At 37.4% G+C, this 22,997-nt stretch overlaps 1 protein-coding gene across 3 annotated transcripts in view; it reads left to right on the top strand.

Moving 5' to 3' along the window:
* The first annotated feature begins 3,611 nt into the window (after window positions 1-3,611).
* PPM1A (protein phosphatase, Mg2+/Mn2+ dependent 1A) overlaps window positions 3,612-22,997 on the top strand; it is a 30,911-nt gene continuing 11,525 nt past the window's right edge. For all 3 annotated transcript variants that reach the window (XM_039319452.1, XM_039319451.1, XM_039319450.1), the window contains exons 1-3: window positions 3,612-3,977; window positions 20,149-21,002; window positions 22,537-22,654. In XM_039319452.1, coding sequence (XP_039175386.1) covers window positions 20,169-21,002; window positions 22,537-22,654 — 952 coding nt within the window. In that variant the 5' untranslated portion in view covers window positions 3,612-3,977; window positions 20,149-20,168. The remainder of the gene's footprint in view (window positions 3,978-20,148; window positions 21,003-22,536; window positions 22,655-22,997) is intronic.

Raw genomic sequence — 22,997 nt, 5'->3', positions numbered from 1 at the left:
ATATAGAATGATGATTGTATTTAGATTTGTTTAGGATTTAAAAGTGTTTCAAGCTTTTAAATATTATTATTAATATTTTTAAGAGAAAATAATTTGTTTAACTAAATGTGTCTAGATTTGTTTAGGATTTTTAAGTTTTTTTTTTTTTTTGGATAGGTGAGAAGATTATGAAGATTGAAGGAAATATGTATTTACTTTAAGTTTTCTAAGAGTATTTAGTTTTAATGGTACAACAAAGGTTTATATGTTTATTTTTTTGTATTAGGATAAAGAAAGAGGGAGAAATTAGATTTTACATTATAGCTATAGATATTCAAAGAAAGTAATGTTTAAATTTGCGTTTTTGGAGGGAGTTTATATAGAATGATGATTGTATTTAAATTTGTTTAGGTTTTAAAAGTGTTTTAAGTTTTTTTCTCAATTAAGCCTGTACTCAGCTCTGGGAAGTCTAGGGGAGGGTTTGGGAGGTTGGGGAGGAGGGGGGTGAGGTAGGGTTGGGGGGGGTATGGGAAGGGGATTTGTTTTTGTAAAAATTTAAAAATTTTCAATAAAAAAAAAAAAAAAAAAGAAGATGCTGGTAAGGCTCTAAATCAAAGATAATATTTTTTCATCTTTGGTGGGAATATGATAAAAGTATCAGAGTTTTGGAAAAATGTTTAAAGAAATGTGTTACATAACTAATAAAGGCAGTTAAAAATAAAATAAACAAAAAAATTGGTTCTCTCCAAAGCTAGATTTGCCAGAAATATTTGATGGCCACAATAAAAAATTACAAAGTAAAACAGCCTTTAAGTTTTACATATAGCAGCCAAATTACCGGTAGTTGTTGCATAACATGGTAAAGATCCAGATAGTTCAGTGGATAGATAGCATAGTAAGATCTGGTCGTGAATCGTTGTTATATAAGGAATGATGGAATTTTAAATAAATAGTAACCTAAAAATAGTTTGTATCCAATTTTATGGACCTATTAAAGTCTATCTAAAATTCAAATAAAATTTATATATACCGTACATAATTTGTCTTTGCCTTTAATTTCTTTGGTTTACTATGTCTTACTGCTTTTCTGTGCTTAGCATAAGAATGCCTGGCATGAAAGGGAAAAGGATGAAGGAAGGTCAAGTATTTAGGTAGGTAGGTATGAAGTCCTGTATACAGTGGTGGGGTTCAAATATGTGAACAACCGGTTCTCTGTGTGGATGCTGCTTCTGGAAGTCCATTCTGGACCTGGGCAACAAAGAATTAGCTACCGGTTCTGCTGAACTGGTGTGAACTGGCTGAATCCCACCACTGCCTGTACATCTGGGGACACTAGGATGGAGAAATTATATCTTTCATTCTGCTGGCTATTACTTCCCTTCTTTAATATTCTCAGGATTGTTTTGAAGATATGCCTCACCAGTTATGTGCCCTCTACTGGCCTTTCTTTCTGCAAAAAGCCCGAGCCACAGTGTGCCATGCAGCCCCGGAACCCGGCACACCAAGAAACCAGAGGTGTGGTGCAGCAAGCAACTCCAGAATTCTGGCCCTGCTTGCCATGCTTCAGCAATGAGGCTTCTTGGTGTGCCACAGCTCTGGAATTGCTAGAAGTCCTAGGTGTGGCATGCCAAGAAGCCCGAGCTGCAGTTTGCTAAGAAGTCCATGAGCACAGCAATCAGCCCATGAGCCGTGGCACAGCTCCTACTTAGGAGCCCATATCCACCTATACCCCCTCGCTTCGCTGGGTCAGTCTCACCTATGACTCTGCCACTGCAGGAGCAGTCTTGCAAGAGCTTTGCCTCCTAGAGTGGCCTTTGCATCCCAGCCCGATGTTAACCCCTGCAGAAGGCTTCTGCAATGCCTCCCCATGAATGGCCAGGGTGATGAGCCCAGTGCAGGAGAAAGGCAGGCAAAGATGACAAAAAGCTTGGGGTGGTAGTGGAAAGTGATCATATAGGCAGGATCAAATGTTTCACTTGACAACAGGGTGCTGCATCTTAAATTTGAAGACTGGTGACAAGTATTTTTTCAGCACCATAATTTTGAAGTCGCTGAATGCTTGGACATTAAGCAATGTCTACCTATATTCCTAACATCCTTATAGTCCATGATATGTAGAAATGCAGATGAGACTACATATGTTGTGATTTTTTTTTCTTGCAGATTTGTTGACAAGTATCTTTGTACTTGTAATAAGAGTGATAGTAAAGCACCAGGGGTTTAATAAGACTCCAGGATAACAGTATTCTAGACCAGGCATGAGATCTGATGCCTGTTTTAGACTCAGTGTTGTATTGGAAAAAATATAATGGCCCTAAGAAAATTTGATTGGATGTATTCATAGATTACAAAATGAGAGACGGACCTATTTGAATTCCATACTGTACATACATCAGTTGTGCAATTGCTTTGGCAGGAAAATGTTTAACTGCAGCCAGGCAAGTGTACTTCCTTGTGTCCTTTACAATCATAAGATGGGCTTGGTGATCTTTTCTGCTTTTGAAAAAACAGCCAGTTTGGGCTGTAATTTTCCTATTCTTTTGAAAGACAAAGCTATTTATATTGTTGAACTTGTTCAGCTGTGTTATTTTTAACTGATCATTTGTATTTCTGTTTTATTTAAGGAAACGAAAATGTTGGTTTTATCATAATAGTTACTCATCTTTATAATAGCTTGATAGTTTTCAGTGCATGCAGTGCATGCTGTTTGGGGGAATATTAATACATCATCTACATACATGAACATTGTGAATCTTCTATCAGCTAATTTAGGGGCACGAATTAAATCTTTTAATTAAAGAATTTATATAAATATTGAACGAGGCTAATCTATTGTACAACCCTGTTCCACACCTCTTATGTCTTGATGTAATTAGAAAGCTCCCCCTGCTGACTGTTTCTGACTCTTAAGTCTGTCTTCTTGTAGCTTCTTGGCCTTTTGGCTAAGATCAAGTGTCAAAAATTGCCTGTAAATGTTCTTCCACCAAATCTAACAGCAAACTCCATTGTTTTCGTTGGGCGAAGCCGACATAATAACGTTAATAATGGAAATGACTGAGGCTGATAGTACATAATCTCATTCATGCTCTCCCCAACCTACTTTTTCTCAGTTCTGAAAAGCTGCAGCCCCAGGAGGAAATCAGATGACGTAATAACAATCAGTCAAAGAGCTCCTCCTCCAAATCCGCCCCACATCAGTTCTTCCTCCTTCCTCCCCTTGTCGACCTCAACATCCGGGTTCTCAAAGCATTATATTAGACTAGGCAGAGTAGAATAAGAGTAAGGATAGTAGAAACAATCAATAGTTTGACTCTCGGCTGCCCGAGAGAGAGAGAGACGGACCGTCTCGACTGCCAGGCGGAGGACGGACGCCGTCTCCCGCTCAGATGAACATAAAATGTTGCAGTTCCCGCGCGAACCCCACCATCATTCGAGGGCGTTCGGGCCCGACGCATGCGCTCTAAACCAAATCTGAGCTCGCTCCCGGTCTCTTCGAAGTTCCCCACTCTGTCGCGCGGAGGGTGGCTGCGCGTGCGCCATCTTCACTCTCTTGTTAGTCCGCCTGCCTAGAGGAGCTGAGCTGAGCTGAGCTGCACGGGGCGGGCGGGCGGGCGGGGGGGGAGGGAGGGAGAAGGAGGAAAAGAAGCGGGGTGTCGTGGGAGGCTGAGCGTGCAGGCAAGCCCGGAGGACGCTGCCGTGAGAAGGAAAGACTGCGGGGAGGGGGCGCGGGAAAGAGAGAGAGAGAGAAGCTGGAGGAAGAGTGAAGGGAGCGGGGCAGGCAGGCAGGAGAGATGAGCGCTCGGTTCCTTAGGAGCAACGAGGAGGAGCAGCAGCAGGAGGAACAGCCCCAGCCTTTGCGGCCGTGGTTGTCGTCGCCGTCTCTGCCGTGCGAATGAACTAAGGCAAAGGCGCTTTCGCCGGCTTGGCTCGGCCCACTCAGTGCTATCCTTCCGACCCCTTTCTGGTAGCCTTCTCTTCTGGCTCGCCTGGACTGAAAGGTAAGCCGCTACGGTGGCTGAGGTCGTGCGAAGGCCTGGGAGAAGGTAGAGGCCGCCGCCCGCCGCCGCCGCTTGGGAACTCGGGGCCTAGAGAAGCGGGAGAAGCGAGAGCCATGACCTGCTTGTACATGTGGGGATTGGGGGGGGGGCGGTATCATTATAATCCCAGAAAGATCACCCCTGCCTCGTTACCAGCTGGCATTTGACGGAGAAGAGATTGATGGACGCTTCACTAAGGGAATTTTGATATGTCAGGGCAGCTTACACTGCTTTTTTGTTGCAGTGGTGCCGGCGGTTTCTCTTCTCCCCTATAGAATCGTATTATTGTTCACCTTAATTGCGCTGTTGTTGCTCGTTAATCACTGGATTGGTATTGTTTTGAACCATGCGTTGCATTGTCATTGATGGTTTATTGCTCTATGCAGACTTTAATAAAGGAATAAACTAAAAGGCCGTACCTTCGAGGCCCACATAAGGATGGACAGCAGAAAAAGATGAAGTTAGGGAATAGAGTGACAAGAGGTAGAACATGCATGCATGCCTTCAGTTTGGGGTGGCTTTCTTCTTCGGTCCCACCCCTTCCTGCTTGTATTTGAAAGAGAAAAATATATAGTCGGTAAGAGGCATGCTATAGTGATCTAAAATGAAATTCTGAAATCTAGTTAGGCATTATCTTGGTTAAGACCAGACAAATATGTACAAACTGCTGCTTCCGTGTATGTGTGAAATATATGTATATTAACTTTATATTAAAAACCACAGATCCAGAATATATTTTAAAATGTGTAGAGAATATAATACATGCAGAGCAGCTTTGCAGATACCATTATTTGCATAGGTTTTTAAAATGTGTGTAGGAGGCATATATATTTTAGAAATTCATATATATGTCTAAAGCACATTTTAGCAACATTCAAATGTGGTACATCTTGCAAAAGTTCTAAATGCATTCAAAGGCAGATTCATTGAGAAGAAAAGCCGGTTCCATTTTAATGTAATACATTTCCAGCTATGCTTTGTATGCTAATTGTTTATGGTGTTTTCCATACATTTGTGGTAGAAAGTTCTTAAATGAGTTTAGACTCCCTTTGTTTTGGATCTGATTTCTCTGTGTTTATTGTTCTTGTCAACTCAGTCCAATGATGACATAGCATGATGTTGTTTCTTTCTCTGGAGAGACAGAAGTGGGCGAAGAACTCATTGTCTGCCAAGCTTTATTAAGCATGATTAAAGTCATACTTTCCCCTCCTGCTGCAAGTGTTCTGTCAATCAGAAAGAGATGACTGTTTATAAGATTCCATATATATCCTAATAATATAAGATTTCTGCTTGATCCAATTTAATGAGTAAATTCAAACGTACAATATTTATAAAGCAATGTGCCTTAATTGTTGCCTTATACTTCCTAATTGTATATCTATTACTGCCCCCTTTTTAAAAATGGGAGGAGAAATGCATAAAACAAAAAAATGTAAATGATTTTCCTTGTTTATTATATTTGGCATAGTCAATAGAGGCTGTAGACACCATTATTTTTAGGTGACTGAACATGCCCAATGGGATGTAGATACATTGTAATTCTTTAAAAGCCTGCAAGATACTCTTGTTTTAGCAGTAATTTTGCAGTTTAAGATATTGTACATGTTACTATGGCTTGGTGTAGTCTCTGCTAATGTAATCTGTATTTTTTAATCTACAGCACAATGGTATGTAGATGTGTGGTAATTTATTCTTTAGAACCCTGTTTTAAGAGTAATTCTGTAATTTAGGATACATGTTGCAATGGCTTTATCTTGGCCTAGCAGCTAATATAGTCATTTTAGTCAAATTTTGTGACTTTTATACTAATACAGCCCAAGTACACTTGCATGCATTTAATTTATATTGTGTTCATGTAGCTTTTAGCATTGAGGAGAAAGAAGTCATATTGGAACCCTGAGCTATAGAGGTATTGCTTCATCTTCTCATTCTTAGACTTTATTATATGTAGTTCCTATATCTTAAATATTGTCTTAGCTTTAAAACTGGGGGAAAAAATTAAAAGTTGAGAAAGCTGGAATGCTGAATTATGAAGTTTTACTTTTCTACATCTTGATTATAGAATCTACACAGTTCTGGTACTGACAATTTAAAGAGTTTATTTTTTATAGCGGAGTAAGCTTCAGAATGAATTTTCATATCAGGGTATAGGGCTTGTAGTAGAAAGTATTTTAACCTGTTTTTCAGCTGTTTTTTAAGCTATGCTTTAATTCATGTATTTATATGATTTTATTATGTTGCAAACCACCCAGAGTCACTTAAGTATAGAGCTTAAATAAATAAAATATTAATTTATGTTCTGTATGCTGAAGAAACTCTAAGTGGCTTAATGTCAATGGAGATTCTCAAGTCATTCAGGTCATGGTTGTCTCAAAGGTGCTTTTTTCAAGAGGCAACTGGACTTTCTTATTTTTCTTTAAAGATGTTTCGCTTCTTATCCAAGAAACTTCTTCAGTTCAGAGCTGAAGAAGCTTTTTGGATAAGGTGAAATGTCTTCAAAGAAAAACAAGAAAGTCTAGTTGCCTCTTGAAAAAAGCACCTTTAGGACTAAAGTGGCTTGCAACATATTTTATCCAATTCATATGGCCCACTTATCTAAATGTGATTCTGGATGGCAAACAGAATTTAAAAACTATAAAATATAAAATGCAGGCAGCAGAGAGACAACTCAAATTGCTAAGACTACTGAAAAACAAGTCCCTGTGCACACATGTGCTCCATGTTCAGGTGCAGAACCAAGTCTTTAGGGCCTTATTATGAAAGCGAACAAAGCTATCCTGATCTCTGGAAGAAGAATTAAAGAGATATATTAAAGCATTTATCATGATACATCAGATAAAAAATAAAACATTACTTCTATTTCTAATTACTTATCCAAATGTTTACTGCATGAGAATTGCCTTTACCATTTTCCTACAGAAAAGGGTAGGATTTAACCTGATCTCATGGGCATGCTCTTGGCATGGGAAGGGGATGCAACATCTCAATGCATTTTTCAAATCTCAACTTCCTCCATGGTTACTCATAAAGTGGGTGCCTGAAGCATCCTTTTTCTCAGAACTAGAAGGATGAATGAAGTCTACTTGAAAAAGTTGTAAACATGGCAAGAGAGCCAATTTGATGCAATGGTTAAAAGTATGGGATAGTGATGGCGAACCTTTTAGAGACCAAGTGCCCAAACTACAACCCCAAACCCACTTATGTATTGCCGAGTGCCAGGTGCCCATGGCCACCGGGTGGCCGTGGCTACAGTGGTCATGGCAGATGGGTGGCCGTGGCCAGGGTGGGCATGGTCACCTCAATGTTGCTCCTGGGGAGGGACGCCTGTGGGGGGAGGGCTGGGGGAGATCCAGGGGACTCTGGTGGATGGGGTGGTGGGCAGGAGGCTGGCTCTGTGGGGTGAGGCAAGGCAGGGCGGGGGTGCCATGTCACAGGGCAAGGCGAGGCTGGGGCGGCTGCTGCCTGACACCATCAGCCCCTGCACACAGAGGCCAGCAAACTCATGGGTGCTGGGATGCATCCGGCCACGTGGGACCTCGGCAAGTTAGCGGGTGGCTGGTTGAAGAGGACAGTTGCCATCTCCAGGGCATGGTGTGCATGCCCACAGAGAGGGCTCTGAGTGCCACCTCTGGCACGCATGCCATAGGTTCACCACCACTGGTATAGGACTAGAATCCAGGAGACTGTAAGTTCTACTCCTCCCTTAGGCATGAAAATTACTTTGGTGATTTTGGGCCAGTCTCTCACTCTCAACTCAACCCATGAGAATATTGTGGGGGGAAAAGCATTATGTATTTTATTTTGAACTGCACAAAGTAAAGGTGGAATACTAGTACTGATTATAGCAACGGGTCAAGCTGTGTGAAGCTTGATTAGCACTTTGAATCAGGCCTGGAAGCTTATTAGCAGCCTGTATAGCTCTGGCAAAATAAGTATTATAGCAACTAGTGCTGGTCAACATGCTGTACAGCAGCTGCCTGTTGTGCCAAGTGTAGCTCCCATAAAAGCAGCTTATAGTAATCTAACTAATAGATAATAACATTGGCAAGTTTTCAGCAAGTAGCAAGTCAAAGTAATTATAGTTTTACTTGTAGATTAATTTTATAGATCTGTAAAAGAATAATATACAGTTTATTGAGGAATTACTATAAATATTAATATTTATGGTTGGAAAAACATAAAACATTTTCTTAACATATTTGTTAAGAGTTAACAAGTAATCAGATTTATTTATTTAAACAACTTGTTTCCCAAAGGAATTATTTATTATAATAGTAACATATTTGTGACAGTATTTTGTTGTCAAGTTCTAAGAATGAAGATTTCAAATCTCTGGAGTCTTGGCTATCTAGAGCCTGGAAAAAAAAACAGTTGGTAGCTTTCTTTCCATTCTCTTAACAAACTGTAAATAGTAGGAATAACGTTTTGAAATCATAATCTGGAGCAGTGGTTCTCAACCTTTCTAATGCCGCGACCCCATAATACAGTTCCCCATGTTGTCGTGACCCCCAACCACTTATACATCACCATGTGCCAGGGGCGTGGCCAAAGAAAAGGGGAAAAAATGGCGGACAGCCTTGTTTGGCGACCCCCGTGAAATGGTCGTTCGACCCCAAATGGGGTCCCGACCCACAGGTTGAGAACCACTGATCTGGAGAAAAAGGCTTACATGGCAATGTAATATAGCTAAGAATTTTACTCGAGAACTGTTTTCCGCCCAAAAGACAGATAAGAGCAATATTTATATGTACAATTGATAAAGGCTAATTCTAAACATAGCAGAATAGTGCTTTCTAAAATCAGCCTATTATGAAACAATTTCACAGTCAGGTTTTGCTAATTTTTACTCCCTAAAATAGAATTAATATAAAGGATTCTAAGTAATGGTATGTAAAGAATGGTTTACTTTCTTTAACTTCTCAGTGCGGAAAAAGTTCCCATTATACAGATGAGGAACTGAGGTTGAAACTAATGACTTCCTTAAAAGCAGCATACAGTAAAATTTCCATGTAATGTATTAATTTAGGAGGGTGTTCATTAAAGCAGAATGTTAGTTAAACCTGCATGGAATTGTATGCATATGTCAAATTGGAATGGGATTTTATGCATTTGTAAAACCTTGAACAATACTGATTCTGTCTTTTGCACTGGAAGTCTAGTAGTTGAACTCCATTATACTAGGAGATTAATGGCTTTATCAGATCTACAATCAACACTCTCCCTATTTACCTTAACTTTTATTCAAACTTTTATTTATTCAGGCTTTCATACAGTTTTCTAGACATGCATCTGGACCATTCACCTGACTGTAACTCTCTTGCGTTAAAAAAAGTTCTAACGGAATTGATTTTCAGAACAAAACAAGGTTTATGGCACTTTAAATTTGACTTTGGTTGTATAAGGAATTTGGCTAGATGAGTTATCTCGGAAATAAAACAGGGAATGAGTAGGATCTATTCTCACCTGGTTTTAGTTTATGGAGATTTATGTGTTCACACAAGTAGCATAAAGCATTGGAGTCAGGTGTTTACCAATATTAACTCTTATTTATGTCATATTATTTGAGATAATCAGTGACAGTTTCAAATCCTGTGGGAAGTAAGGATTTTCACTCCTAACCATAACAATCTTTAAGACTTACAGATACGTTAGCACCTAATGCTAAGCTGTACTTAACCATGATGTGTGTCCTAGACAACATGCAGTACCATCTCTGGCAGCTGTATTCACCTTCCTGTGTCTAATTTCTCAGCCATTTTTATTGTGAGTGGTGAGGAATCATTTTTTGCATTATAAAAACAAATATGCAGTTGCATGGTATCCAGTCATGTTGCGGTTAAATGTTGAATGTGGAAATCCTAATCTTTCTCCTACTCCTTTACTTTGTAATATAGGGTGAAAAATGGAATTGGAGATGATGTCACAGAAATACTTCTACTTTTCAACCATTCTTAATTACCTACATGTTCAGAGGAAGAGTTAACAGTTGAATAACTCATGTCCAGATCACATACAAGTTATGTTTTAAGTTAGGATAACTTAAAAACAAGTTAGAATTTTGGATTGGGCCAATCAAATTAATATTTTTCAGTAATGGGATCAAACTTGTGCAGGTAGTCTTCAACTTATGATTGATCACTTGGTGTCCATTCAAAGTTACAGTGGACCTACGTGGGCATATTTGGAACCTGGTTCTGAAGTTCCATTGACTGTGCCACCCGTGTGGTCACATGATTGCATATAATTTACTTGATAATCACCCCACATTTATGGACGTTTGAAGCACCCCTTAGTCACATGACTTCTTTATACAATAGTTTTGCTGAAAAAAATTTACTTCCAGTATTTGCAATACCAGCCCATAGCAAACCATTCGTTCACTTAAAAACCAGCATCATTTGCTTAATGATTACCACAAAAATGGTTGTAAAATTAGACCAGTCACATGGGTGATCCAATTTATGACCGTCATGACTTACGACCGTGATGGGCAGACTCCATTACAGTCATAGGTCAAGGACTTATGTGCATTATAGGTAGCGGTAATGAAACAACTGCATGATTTCTGTGTCACTTCAAGTTTTGAGCTTGAAACATTTCAAAATTACTTTAAATCAATCTAATTTACATTTAAACCAGATAGTTTGAATTTAAAGATATTTTTATACTGCTACTGAACAATATTGTCACAAAGACCTATGGAAACTCTCAAATCAGCCACTGAACTATTTATTCTCTCAACACTTTTTAAAACATCTGGTCCCTTGAACCATACGAGCTCATAAAGTCTTTCTATCTTAGTATTGTATATCAGAGAATCACAGAATACTTATTTCAGTTTATTTTATGGATTAAATAATTATACCTAGGATATTAATATAGTATCTATAGTTACTATAGTTTAAATAATTGGAATAGTTTGCAGTCTTGAAGCATAAACAAACAAAAACCAGAAAAAAAAACTATGTGACAAATCATGAAGCCAATGTTCTACACACATAATAAATAATAGTCTAATATAGCAAATCCCATGAATGTTTTTATGTCTTTTTAAGACAATGTTTAGATGCTATTTATAGTATATCAAATTATTAACTAAATTATTAACTATTAGCATTTTAATATTGAAAACAAAATTTAAAATCATTCCAATATTTCTTATTATGTTGTATATATTGAGTAGTTTAGAAAAATGTGAATTTTAGTGATACAAAAATATCTTGTTCCATATATGCACTAAATAATGGAATCATCATACTGTGTGAAGTAAGTGGTGTTGATTTGTTACACTGTATTACATTTAATTTGTTATCTTGTCCTTAGTTATCAAATCTCTACACTATCCATCTCACGTAAGTTATATTGAACAGCTTACAAACAACATAATAAAATAATGTGATTAAAAACAGTTAAAAACAGAGTTTAAAAGAAGATAACATTTTGTAAGTTAAAACTAAAAAATCAAATTTAAGAACAAGATTAAAAGGTTAAGGTGGAAAAAATATCCTCAAGCCACCAGCCATCCCCAGGGTTGCATAACATTCTTAGACACTCATTATAATTGGCAGACTCATGCCTTAACCTCTTCACAAAAGCGAAGCTTCACCTCTGGGGATAAGATGTTCCAATGAGCAGGGGCAATGACATAGAACAGTGGTTCTCAACCTTTCTAATGCCGCGACCCCATAATACAGTTCCCCATGTTGTGGTGACCCCCAACCACTTAAAAATCACCAGGTGCCAGGGACGTGGCCAAAGAAAAGGGGAAAAAATGGTGGACAGCCTTGTTTGGCGACCCCTGTGAAATGGTCGTTCGACCCCAAATGGGGTCCTGACCCATAGGTTGAGAACCACTGGCATAGAAGATCCTCTTCCTAGATCTCGCCAGTTGTAATTCTTTAATTGACAGGGTCCATAGCATGACCTCTCTGCCTGAGCAGCTGGGCCAACTGGGACAAGACAGTTTCCCAGGTAACCTGATCTATGCCTTCAAGGGCTTTAAAGATGATGACTACCATCTTGCATTGACCAGAAGCAAAGTGACACCCAATGCAATTTGTGTAGCAGAAGTGTTACATGTACAACCCTAGGGTACCCAGAACTCTTTGCACAATTGCATTCTTTACCAGTTTCAGTTTCTGGATACTTTTCAAGGGTAACCCCATGTAGAGCAGCCTATATTGCAGTACATCATTTGAGAGATAACCAGTGCATGGTGGCTGAAATGAGAACAAATTGTAGGATTAGGAGCAAATTTTATTAATATTGTTTATGTAGTACTTAAGGTTTAATTAATATAGTTGATTGATTCCATAATTTTAAAAAAGATACCATGTGTAAATCAATGGTGCATTCCTTGTCTGCATGAAAATTAGAGATTGTTCATTATCTTCATACAATACCTCAATTACTTCATAATACCTGTATAAATTACTCTAAATACTCTAAATATTTAGTAAAATGTTCATAAAGTTTGGCTGTAAGTTGTAAGATGTATGCATAGCTCCTGCCAGGTTTAAGAAGTGTTTTATGCCTCCAGGTGGTGTCATATTACAGCTTCAAAAGTTCTGAACACCATAGTTAATGTCATGGGTGGTGAGATTTGAATGACCATTTGTGGGGACAAGATTAGAAAATACTATGTTAAACTCTAAAACAGTGTTTCCCAAACTTGACAATTTTAAGGCATGAGGACTTCAAATGGCTCTAAAAGGCCATTTTAGGATAACGTATAAACATACAAATGAATTCTACTACATTTCTTTTTAATTATTTATTCAGTTTTATATGACAACCCAGTTCAAATGAATGACTCGAAGCAGCTAATAGAAAAAAGCCTAACAACCCCAAAATATAGACTAAACTATCAATAACAAGATAAAAACAATAACAAAATACAACATCAGTAAAAATACAGTAGTAATATTTCAATAAGACTGATTTATGGGCTCCAAGGAAGATAACTTTGTGAAAGTCATATAGGATCAGGAACAATCTGATTTCTAATGAGATGGTGCTTCACAGAGTAGGTAGAAGAAGAAACTGTATTAGAAGGGAACGAAAACTGGGAGATCAGTGCTGACAGGAAATAAGCAGAGAAGAAAGTAACTTGACAGGAGAAAAAAAGAAAGTATCGTATTTTCTGGCGTATAAGATGACTTTCTAACCATGCAAATCTTCTCCGAAGTCGGGGGTCGTCTTATATGCCGAGTCGCCTTATATGCCGGAAAATATGGTATATTTTTTGTATAATGGCTTACAGATGTAGAAAATTTCACTCTAGTTCAGTAGCAGTTTGTTGTTTGAACTTTAAAATTAAATAATTACATTTGTTTTCTTTAGTTGTAGTGATTATAGTATTTCAGGATTATAGTATTACTAGGAACAAATGAGCAAGGAAGGATATTACTGATTCTAGTATTCTATAATTCTATATAATCTGTTATATACTTATATTCCACTGATAAACAGTATTTCCTAATATTTTTAATAGCAGTTTTTAAATTATTTGAAAACCACTACAATGTTTTTTTTCCCATGCTTGACTTATAAATGAGTAGAATTCATTGTCTCGTGGCATAGCTGCTGTAGTAATTTAAAAGGATCTTATTGGATTGGATTATCATGAAGATTAATAATTAAATAAATTGTTGCATCTAGAAAGTAGTGCAGAGCCCTTCTTGCCTATTGGGGCATTCCAAATTCTCCTAGCCACTGAAGTTCTCAGAATAATATTCCTTGGGAGATGAATTTCATTGCCACTGGCAGCATGAATTGATGGAATTCACACTCTTCAGGGTAAGGAAGTGCAGCTCAATTCATATAAAGTTACTTTTATTGGAATCTTGTTTATAAGTCAAGCATGGGAAAAAAACATTGTAGTGGTTTTCAAATAATTTAAAAACTGCTATTAAAATATTAGGAAATACTGTTTATCAGTGGAATATAAGTATATAACAGATTATATAGAATTATAGAATACTAGAATCAGTAATAGCCTTCCTTGCTCATTTGTTCCTAGTAAAGGCATACTTGAAACAATTGTCTATCCTGTATATGCTCAGTATAATACCAACCATTGAGTTAATCTTCTGTCATTCTTACTTAGATGAGATTTTCCTAAGTTAATAGTGCAATGTGAAAAAATACAGAATATTAGTAGATCCGAAATATAAAATATTACTTGATTTGAAAGTAAAGACATGTAAATGTATACACACATACTTGTATATTGTAGTTCACTCTTAAAAATAGTGTTGTTCTTCAGTTGCACGATTTTTATCTGTTCTACAAAAGTAGGTGGGGCCACTTTTGTTTTTTCTTAATTCTGATTTAAATATTATTTTACAATTACCATTTGTCATTAATAAGTATAGATTTCATCCTTCCCCCATTAAATTCTTTATTAGTAGGGACTTTATCAGTGGAGTCTAAACATTGACACTTAAATTCCACTTTCATGTTATAGCTTCCTTTCTATTAATAAAGGAAAATATTAATCAATACAAGTTGAATAAGTAACAATTTCAGAATAAATGAATGCAAGTTCTTTTTTATTGTTTTGGAGGAGAAGAGTTTAGAATGGTCCAATTGGTTTTGACAGGAATTTAATAATTCATAAAGATGGTTCCATCTACTCTGTGCCTGGCAGAAGAAATGCTAGTATGGGTTTATATTTTTTGTATATCTTTTTCTATATCTAGATTAAGATCTGGGGCATTGGATTAGAATCACCATTTGATTTAGAGTTTCTTCAGGGAATGTCAGAGAATAAAATGATTAACCACCATTGCCCTAAATTTCCGGAAGCAAAAACAGGATAAAGATATCATAAAAATTATGGCTGCCACCAAGAACAGATTCCTGCCTTATTACCACATTTCTTGTGCAATTGACAGACAGCCCATGTGCCCCCTAACTTGCAATTCATGAAGAAAGAACAGGTTTCTGAGATTAAACGTTATGAGTCATGAAAGTTATGTAATATATTTATTGTAGTCTATTTATTGGACTGCAAAAAAATTACTATTTCATTTTTTTATTCCCTTTTGAACAATATAATCATTCATATAATGACCATTCAAAGGTACAACTGCACTGAAAAAAATGTCTTATGACCTGTTCTCACACTTAAAACCTTTGCAGCATCTCATGGTCATGATCAAAATTCAGGCACTTGATAATTGTCAGGCAATTATGATGGTTGCACTGTTCTGGGATTACATGATTGCCATTTGCCATTTCTGACAATCAAAGTCAATGGGGGAAGCCAAATTTGTAACCAAATGATTCACTTAACAACCATGGCAAAAGAAGTTGTAAAATGGGGTGCGACTTACTTAACAACTGCCTTGCATAGCAGTGGAAATGTTGGGCTCAGTTGTGGTAATAAGTCAAGGACTACCTGTATGTGTTTTACACTGAACGGTAGTTTAATTTTTTATAACCAGTTATTAGATCATTGAAGGTGTGATGGACAACATCCCTTCTGCCATATTCCGTGTTAGCTGCAACTTCTAAATTATCTTCAAGACCAGACTCACATAGAATGGATTGTAGTCATTCCTATGATGTTGAAGAAAGGTAAACGACAGACTCTTGGGAATAAGCCAGACTTGATCAAGAAGCTGTTGGATTAGGCATAGTTGTCCATCTCCACGGTGTGTCTGCCACTTAAAACCTGATTAATACAGGTAATCCAAGGCTGTGCAGTAGCAACTTTGGGAGAAGAACAGTTCCATTTAGATTAGAAATTTATCTAATTTTCACATCTAGAAGTCACAATCTATGCAGCTTTCTAGTTCTAGGCAGCAAAAAAAAAAAAAAATAAGGTATTTCCCAGATACCTTCCAGTTCTGTATTGTGGTTAACTGAACTATAACACAGATGAATAAGTAAGAAAGGACAACAGAGGGTTGAGAAGCTGTGGCAAGGAGGTGAACAAATAGAAAAAGTAGGGGAGAATTAAAAAAGGTAATATTTACTGACCCACTCCAATTCAGATGAGAGGAGATTAAATTGATTTGAGTATTTTTCTTTGCTTAAAATTGGCTGGTAAGTGAATGAATAACAGAATAACAGAGTTGGAAGGAACCTTGGAGGTCTTCTAGTAACCCTCTGCTTAGTAGGAAGCCCTATACCATTTCAGACAAATGGTTGTCCAATCTTTCTTAAAAGCTTCCAGTGTTGGGACATTCACAAGTTCTGGAGGCAAGTTGTTTCACTGATTAATTGTTCTGACTGTCAGGAAATTTCTTCTTAGTTCTAGGTTGCTTCTCTCTTTGGTTAAAGGAAATATACTTTTTTTCAAGACTCCTGGGGAGTGGGGCCTTTCATACAGGATATGGTTCTAACTCCTGTTGACTTTGGCAGGGAAAGGGATTTATGTGAAAATCTATGGAATAATGTACTCCATAAACTTCCATTGTACATCCTCTGAGCCAAAAATATCTACTTTAAAATTGATGAGAGAGAGAGAGAATTACATCCCCCTCCCTAGAAACAAAAAACCCTATTACCATTTTCAGGTTGCAGACAAAATAGAGGTTGGCTTGATTTAAGGCACTGACATTACATTGACATCTATGGTATCTGAGGCACCATATCACAAGAATACAGTAGTGATTATAAATAAAGTATTTAATTCTTCAGCTAATTTGACTAAAGTATATCAGTTCTATATCTAGTTTCCTAGGGGCAATTTAATGTATTGGTGGCTCATGTTAATTTACAAGACCTATCCAATTTTTTTTAATGTACTGAAATAAACCTTTATTCTCTATTCTCAATTGAGTCCAAACATGTGTTATGGTTAGTCACATTCTTTCCAACACTTCTCTCATGTTCCACAATTTTCTTCCCTACAAAAGTTTTTCACAAAGCTATTGCCACCTCAGGCCTCAGTGGACTATATCAGTGATGGCGAACCTTTTAGAGACTGACTGCCCAAACTGCTACCCAAAACCCACTTATGCATCGTTGAATGCCGGGTGCGTGTGGTCCATTAGCTGGGTGTGGCCAATTGGGTGGGCGTGTCCCATTGGGTGGGCCTGGCTGCGGTGGTAACGGCAGACTTGGTGGGACTAAAAAGTTCAGTCAATTAATTCCAACTTTGCAAGACTTTTTTTCCCCCGCAAGAAGCTGAAATTGACTGATTGAACCTTTTTTTTTTTTTTTTTTTGTATATGGCAGCGGAGGCCTAAAGAGAAAAGGTTTTATAAAACCCAGCTGAAGGCCTAGGACTGGGGCAACAGCATGCGTGCCCACAGAGAGGGCTCTGAGTGCTGCCTCTGGCACCCGTACCATAGGTTCGCCACCACTGGACTATATGAAGGATTTTGATTGTTTTTAACCACCATGCACATAATTTTTCATTTGTTTACATTCTTCTATCCCATTTGAAAAGAGATTACAGTAACTCTTCACTGTCCCTTTTTGTTACTGCACCTTTTAATTAGACTTGGTCATTCCTAACTTCAGACGATTTACATATAGTTTAAAAAGTGCATGATTTTCCAAAAATCTCACTGTTTATATTCTGTCATTATGAGGGTTGTCATTTATTTATATTTCTTTTTGTTTAATGGATGTTGTCCTGAAAGAGGACTCTCCTCTTGAACCTGCCCTCTAAGGTGACTTTGATGATAAAATTGTAACAAAACATTTGAAGATAAACAGTGACTGTGTTTTTACAACAGACTAAATCTTATTTTCATTTTGCTTATAATGTTTTCTGAAGTCAAACCATTTATGAGGTTGTGGTTAAGGAGATGTACCTTACCAAATGTATAACTAGGGCTTCTTTTCCTAACGTGTTTTACCCATGATATAGCAAAGATACAAATGAATAATAAATAGCCTTTGCCACTAGAGAGAAAATGAAAAATGTCCATTAGACTACAAGTCATTTTGCACAATTTAGAAAGTTTTTAATTGATAATGAAATCATAACATGCAGTTTATTGTATATTGCTGGATATATTTGACAGTATGTTAATTATAAAATATTTAAGTGAAGGATGACCTGCTACAGATAGCAGGAACACTTCCATAAATAACACAGCTTACAAATTATTTCTTATGGCTGGTTAATGATCAAATAACTCAATGCAGGATTACTAGAAGACCTCCAAGGTCCCTTCCAGCTCTGTTCTGTTCCGTTCCGTTCCATCCCATTCCATTCTATTCTAAACTAATATTTTAGCCATAATGTATTATTTTGGAACAGATAATATTTCAATCCTTGGAAATATTGATTTTGAATTTTGGGTGTAGCTACCTGGTTCTTTTAAAAAAAGTATTACGGCACTTTCTATGAATGTATTTAAGGTTTCTAGGGTTAACCAATAATTTGATCCAGCAACGTAACTGCTTAAGCATAATTCCTGTGTCACGTTGGCTCCCAGTCTCCAGTACCATCTATTATTAGAAGTGTAGAAGTGAATATGTTCTGTGGACCTACATAGCCTGCTAGGCTGGATAATGCCAACTGCTAGCCTTTGAAAGGGGCGTGTTTTGCTTTAATCTGCTTCTGTGACATTAGTATGAATTTCTGGTTGAAAAAAATAAACCTTTCTATAGGAAATCACATTTGCATTTCTTACAGAAGGTTTTTCTCTCAGAAATTCTATAGGAACAGGCATTCATTTGTCTGAAAGATTCTGCTCTGCCTCATAAAATTATAATAATATGTTGGAATAGAAGCAGGGTCATGGAAAAATCAGTATTTCCCAGGCCAGGCTATAGAATGGCTGTTAAGGAGATAAAATGAGGGGAAGTAAGTTCTGCTTACAAGAAATAATAGAACTCCTATTCTGCTTTACTGAGACATCACCTGAAGCGCTAGCTGTGCACAAAGGGTTTAGAGCAGTGGTTCTCAACCTTTCTAATGTCGTGACCCCATAATACAGTTCCCCATGTTGTGGTGACCCCCCAAGTGGGTATGGTCACCAATAAGAGGGAGTAGGACAGCTAGGGAAAAGGGAAAAAAATGGCGGACAGCATGGTTTGGCGACCCCCATGAAATGGTCGTTTGACCCCAAATGGGGTCCCGACCCACAGGTTGAGAACCACTGGTTTAGAGAAAGAATATTGATCTGTGAAATGTATTCAGAAGAGGTAACATTAAGGCAGCGAGAAACTTGCAGATCAAAACATATAATAAAATACAAGAAATTGGGCATGTGTAATTAAGAAATGTAATATAACAATGGACTAGCATTCTGTTACTATATAGGCTGGGGCATGAATGTATTCAGAATTATGAAAAAAGTTTGGCTAAGTATTAGAAGGAAATTTCTAAAGGTACAAGCTCTTTGAAGAAAAGGCAAATGGATTCTTTTTCATTAGCAATTTTTCATCAGAGATGAACTATAATAAACTATGATTTTATAGGCCCTCTCTATCACTTTCTGATGAAAGTGACAGAGGGGGGCTATAAAAATCAAAGTTTATTATTACAGTATTGGCATGATATTAGAATAGATTGTCTCCCCACAAGTCTAGCATTCTCTCATCATTATTGTCTGCCTGGTAAGGGCTGCTGGGAATTACAGGCCAGTATACTGAGGAAGGCTGAATTAGATCTCTGAGGCCTTGTCAGGTCTGTAGTAATCCTAACATCAGTCAGTTAAATTGACTTTTCTTTCCAGGCACATTAACGATCCATAAGGTCTTGCTATGTGGATACATGTTTGATCTATTTGAATCTAGATTTGTGTTTTATTAGACAAATAAATATCTGAAAATATTATTCTTCGGTGCATCAAAGGATTCAAGGAACATTGTTTAATTCTGAATAGTTTCAACTGTGGTTTGCTTTGTTTATATTAACTGCAGATAGTTTGTTAAAAGACACATAAATTAAATACAAACTTTCATAGTAACACAGTTTAAATATTTGTATAAATATACAAAGCATGCCTAAGACAGAACTCTATAAATCCACAAAAGCAAAACAGTTGAGCTTTAGGTTAAAGCTGACATTATGTGATTCAACACAATGGACTAAGATTATGGGACTACAATTCCATTTGAGAATCTTTTTTCTTTGATAAATGTATTTAGCCTATAGCTAAATTAACTCTAACTCTCTCTAATGGCAGTTTAATGGCAGATACTTTTATCTCCACAGATTTGAAAGAACAATACATCATGGGAGCTTTTCTAGACAAGCCAAAGATGGAGAAGCACAATGCCCAAGGGCAGGGCAATGGACTACGCTATGGGTTAAGTAGCATGCAAGGTTGGCGAGTTGAGATGGAAGATGCACATACAGCTGTGATTGGCCTGCCAAATGGACTTGATGGATGGTCTTTTTTTGCTGTGTATGATGGACATGCTGGATCCCAAGTTGCCAAATACTGCTGTGAGCATTTGTTAGATCACATCACAAGCAATCATGATTTTAAAGGATGTGGTGCTTCACCATCTGTGGAAAGTGTAAAGACTGGAATCAGAACAGGTTTTCTGCAGATTGATGAACAAATGAGGTTACTATCAGAAAAAAAACATGGTGCAGACAGAAGCGGGTCAACAGCCGTGGGAGTCTTGATTTCTCCCCAACACACTTATTTCATCAACTGTGGAGATTCTAGAGGTTTACTTTGTAGAAACACAAAGGTTTATTTCTTTACACAGGATCATAAACCAAATAATCCACTGGAGAAGGAACGTATACAAAATGCAGGTGGTTCAGTAATGATTCAGCGTGTGAATGGATCTCTGGCTGTATCTAGAGCACTTGGGGACTTTGATTACAAATGTGTTCATGGGAAAGGCCCCACAGAGCAGCTTGTCTCTCCAGAACCTGAAGTATACGAAATTGAGAGATCAGAAGAAGAGGATCAGTTCATCATATTGGCTTGTGATGGTATCTGGGATGTTATGGGAAATGAAGAGCTGTGTGAATTTGTCAGATCAAGGCTTGAAGTCACTGATGATCTCGAAAGAGTTTGTAATGAGATAGTTGACACCTGCTTGTACAAGGTAGCCAGAAATTCTGAAGGAATTTATTGCATTAGAAGTTTTACATGGGGGGTAAAAATCTATATATGCTTTATATCAGGGCTTTTCAACCTTTTCACCCATTGTACCACTTTCAGGATATGGCAATATCCGAGTACCACCCGTCGCCTAGCAAGTTTGCTTAGTGACTGTTCGAAGTTACAATGACACTGAAAAAGTGCCCCCCAAGCCACAGCCGAGCAAGACACCTGCCTGCCCGCCCAGCTGCGCTTTTTCTCCTGTCCGAGGTTTTCATTGGTGTGAGCATTTCTGTTGAGGATTGGCAGCGGGGGTGGAGTGGGGGGTGTTTGGTTTTTATTCCCCCCATCTGCTGGGTGGTTGCAGCAGATTTTGGTCACTTCACATGACCCTGGGACACTGTGACCGTCATAAATATGAATCAGTTGCCAAGCATCTGAATGTAAATCACAAGACGCTGGAGATGCTGCAACATTCCGGCTGATTGGTGCTTCTTCAGGGCTCAGCTGGCACCAGGATCAGTGCCGAGCTCCAGCTGGAGCCTGGCGCTGATCCTGGCCCTTCCGCTGAGCCCTGACAGCCCTGCAGCTCCAGCCATCTCTCGCTCAGGCTTGTGCGGTACTGCCACCGGTTCAACTCATTCCCCTCCCCTGCTACCACTTTTCTAGGATGGTCGCGTACCATCTGCCAGGTGCCAATGTACCACAGGTGGTACCCGTACCACTGGTTGAAAAGCCTTGCTTTATATAATCTTGGAAAGAGTTTCTTTATGGCACATGTGGAATTTAGAAAAGTGTATTTTGCCAGCTAATACTTGCTCTGGTTATTTTTATTCTATGTTATTGATTAAGACCATACAATGCTGATAATGTGTATGCTTAAAATTACTTTTACTTTTGCTAATATATTGCTGAATTTGCATTGTATTTTGTATATTTTTATAATGTAGAAAAATGTGGGTAGTTGATTTATAGAGCCAATTTGAGCATTACTTTTCATTTTATTTTGTAATATATCACAGCACTTTTTAAAAAAAAATGGTGCAAAGGTCTTGTTTCTATGATATTTCAGTCCATTTACTATTTTTTTTACTCTAACAGCCTTGGGAAACTACAACTTTTAGGCTGAGGATATATAATTTCTATATTGGGCTGAATTTCACTATTTGCTTTGTTTTTTTAGTTATTTTTTTTTAAATTATCTATAAGATACATGTTGGAGACTTTGAATTGAAACTCTTAAACCAGCCTTTTTCTAATTATTAAGCCAGTTAGAAACAAGTTAATAAATTACCTTAATAATCTTAAGTTTAAAAATCAGATAGAAAGGTATATTTATATTCTCCTAACTGTAAGTTAGGTTGAAATGAATTTTTACGTGAAATCAAATACCATAGAAGCGTTTTCTTTCATAGCTTAATCGAACTACCCTTTTCTTCCATGCTATTAGCATGAAGATACAATTGATAAAACTTACAAATAATGTGCTTGGAAATGTTAAAAAAATAACTGAAATGTCTTTTTCCTTCCCTTTTCAGGGTAGCCGAGACAACATGAGTGTGATACTGATTTGTTTTCCAAATGCACCAAAGGTATTACCAGATGCAGTGAAGAGAGAGACAGAGCTGGACAAGTTCCTGGAAAGCAGAGTAGAAGGTGGCTCTTTAAGAAAAAAATAAGTAATTTAATTTTAAACAAAACCTGAACAGCCAAGTTATAAATATTTGGGGTTTTTTTTAATTAAATCCTTAAGTGCCATGGGATATGTATAACACATATCACCTAAAGGTAATTTTGTTGCCTTTTGATACATGTGTAGGTTTATCCTATTAAAATATGTGTCCTTGACTGTTCTGTTTACAGTAGAGAAAAACATAGATACAATGTTTATGCCAGAACCATTACTAGCAATAAATTTATGTTCCAAACAATTTCTAGTTGATGATATTGAAGAGCATTTAATAGAATTACATTTAACAGAATACTCATTAAATATATG

This window comes from Crotalus tigris, unplaced genomic scaffold (genome assembly GCF_016545835.1).
Source record: "Crotalus tigris isolate CLP2741 ecotype Arizona unplaced genomic scaffold, ASM1654583v1 scf7180000023598.3388751, whole genome shotgun sequence".
NCBI lineage: Eukaryota > Metazoa > Chordata > Lepidosauria > Squamata > Viperidae > Crotalus > Crotalus tigris.
Note: the sequence above shows the minus strand (reverse complement) of the source record. Positions and strands in the feature narration are given on the sequence as shown.